The sequence below is a fragment of the Aplysia californica genome, unplaced genomic scaffold (assembly GCF_000002075.1).
Source record: "Aplysia californica isolate F4 #8 unplaced genomic scaffold, AplCal3.0 scaffold00055, whole genome shotgun sequence".
NCBI lineage: Eukaryota > Metazoa > Mollusca > Gastropoda > Aplysiida > Aplysiidae > Aplysia > Aplysia californica.
In genome coordinates, this window is record NW_004797325.1 from 2,065,506 (window position 1) to 2,066,767 (window position 1,262).

General features: G+C 39.9%; 1 protein-coding gene across 1 annotated transcript in view; it reads left to right on the forward strand.

Annotated features, from left to right (window-relative positions):
- LOC106011105 overlaps positions 1–454 on the forward strand; it is a gene marked incomplete in the record, with an annotated part of 5,999 nt that extends 5,545 nt beyond the window's left edge. Inside the window, 1 exon segment of the mRNA XM_013079520.1 lies at positions 182–454. Within this exon segment, the coding sequence (XP_012934974.1) occupies positions 182–294 (113 nt within the window).
- Positions 455–1,262: the final 808 nt, after the last annotated feature.

Below are 1,262 nucleotides of genomic sequence, written 5' to 3' on the forward strand. Positions count from 1 at the left end.
TCATCATCATCATCATCATCATCATCATCATCATCATCATCATCATCATCATCGGGAGTAAGTGAGTACTACAAACACTCATAACATGTAACAACGCACTATTTCTATTTCTTTAAAAAAACCAACAACTAGATGTACGAATAATTTCCCCTGGTGACTGTACCCATGGTTCGCTCCGCAGGCACGGGTGCATCCGGCAGGTACGACGTCCAAGCTTGTGGTCACCGCTTTTTGTGGAGCTGTGTCTCGAAGAAAGTTCAGAAAGCCCTGAGGAGACGCATCAGGTGCAACTAAAAAGTCTTCTCGCCTCTTGCGCTTTCACTCATTCTAAAGAAAATAAACGAGGTCGACCACGCAATGAGTCTCTGAGATGAAAAAAACAACAACACAAAAAACTTCAAGGCGAAGGCAAGAATCATAGCAATAAAGGAAACAGAAAATGTTCTCGAGCTGATATTTTATTTTGTTCCCTTGTTGTCAGGAGGCTCATTGTATCTTAGTGTCATTTCGGAAGCATAGTGACATTAATCAGTTGAAACAAACCTGGGTTTTCTTTCCTTCTCTCAATGTTGCTGTTGCCTGCTTCGTTTTTGTTTGTTTGTTTGTTTGTTTTTGTTGTTGTTTTTGTACGAAGTAGCCTATCTTTTCTTCCGCACTTTGTCGCTCGTCCCCATAATTAAATACGTGTAGCAGTTTCATCCCACTGACTGAACGCCTTTACAGTAGTACATTATGACAGAGTGTTGTCCACTTTCCTACGAGAACACAACCCCCCACGGTTTCCAAGCAATCATAACATGTTTTGATGGTTTCCTTTTAAACATCTGCAGTGATCAATCTCTTCAGTTAAAATTTGGGTTTATGTAAAAAAAAAATTGAAATAAATGAGAAGCATACCGTACTTTCAAGACAACGGTCATTTAATGCAGAGAAAAAGCAACATAGACAGACAGAAACACTAGAAGGGGAAAAGAACACGAAAGGTAGGATCCATCTACCAGTGGCCCCCTCCAACCACACACGATCTGTCTTTTGTTTTAAGTGTGTCAACAACATTGCATCAACTTAAATACCTACTATCTCGGCCTTTAAGTTTAAGATCAGCAACAAAAAAGCCCCGAAACAAAACAAAAGAAAATAAAAATAAATAAAAAACAACAACTGTTAAAACCAGTCCAAAGTAAAAGTTCGAGACTTGGAGAGAGCGGAGACAAAAAGTAGTCATCTCCAGAGAGAGAGAGAGAGCGAGAGAGAGAGAGAGC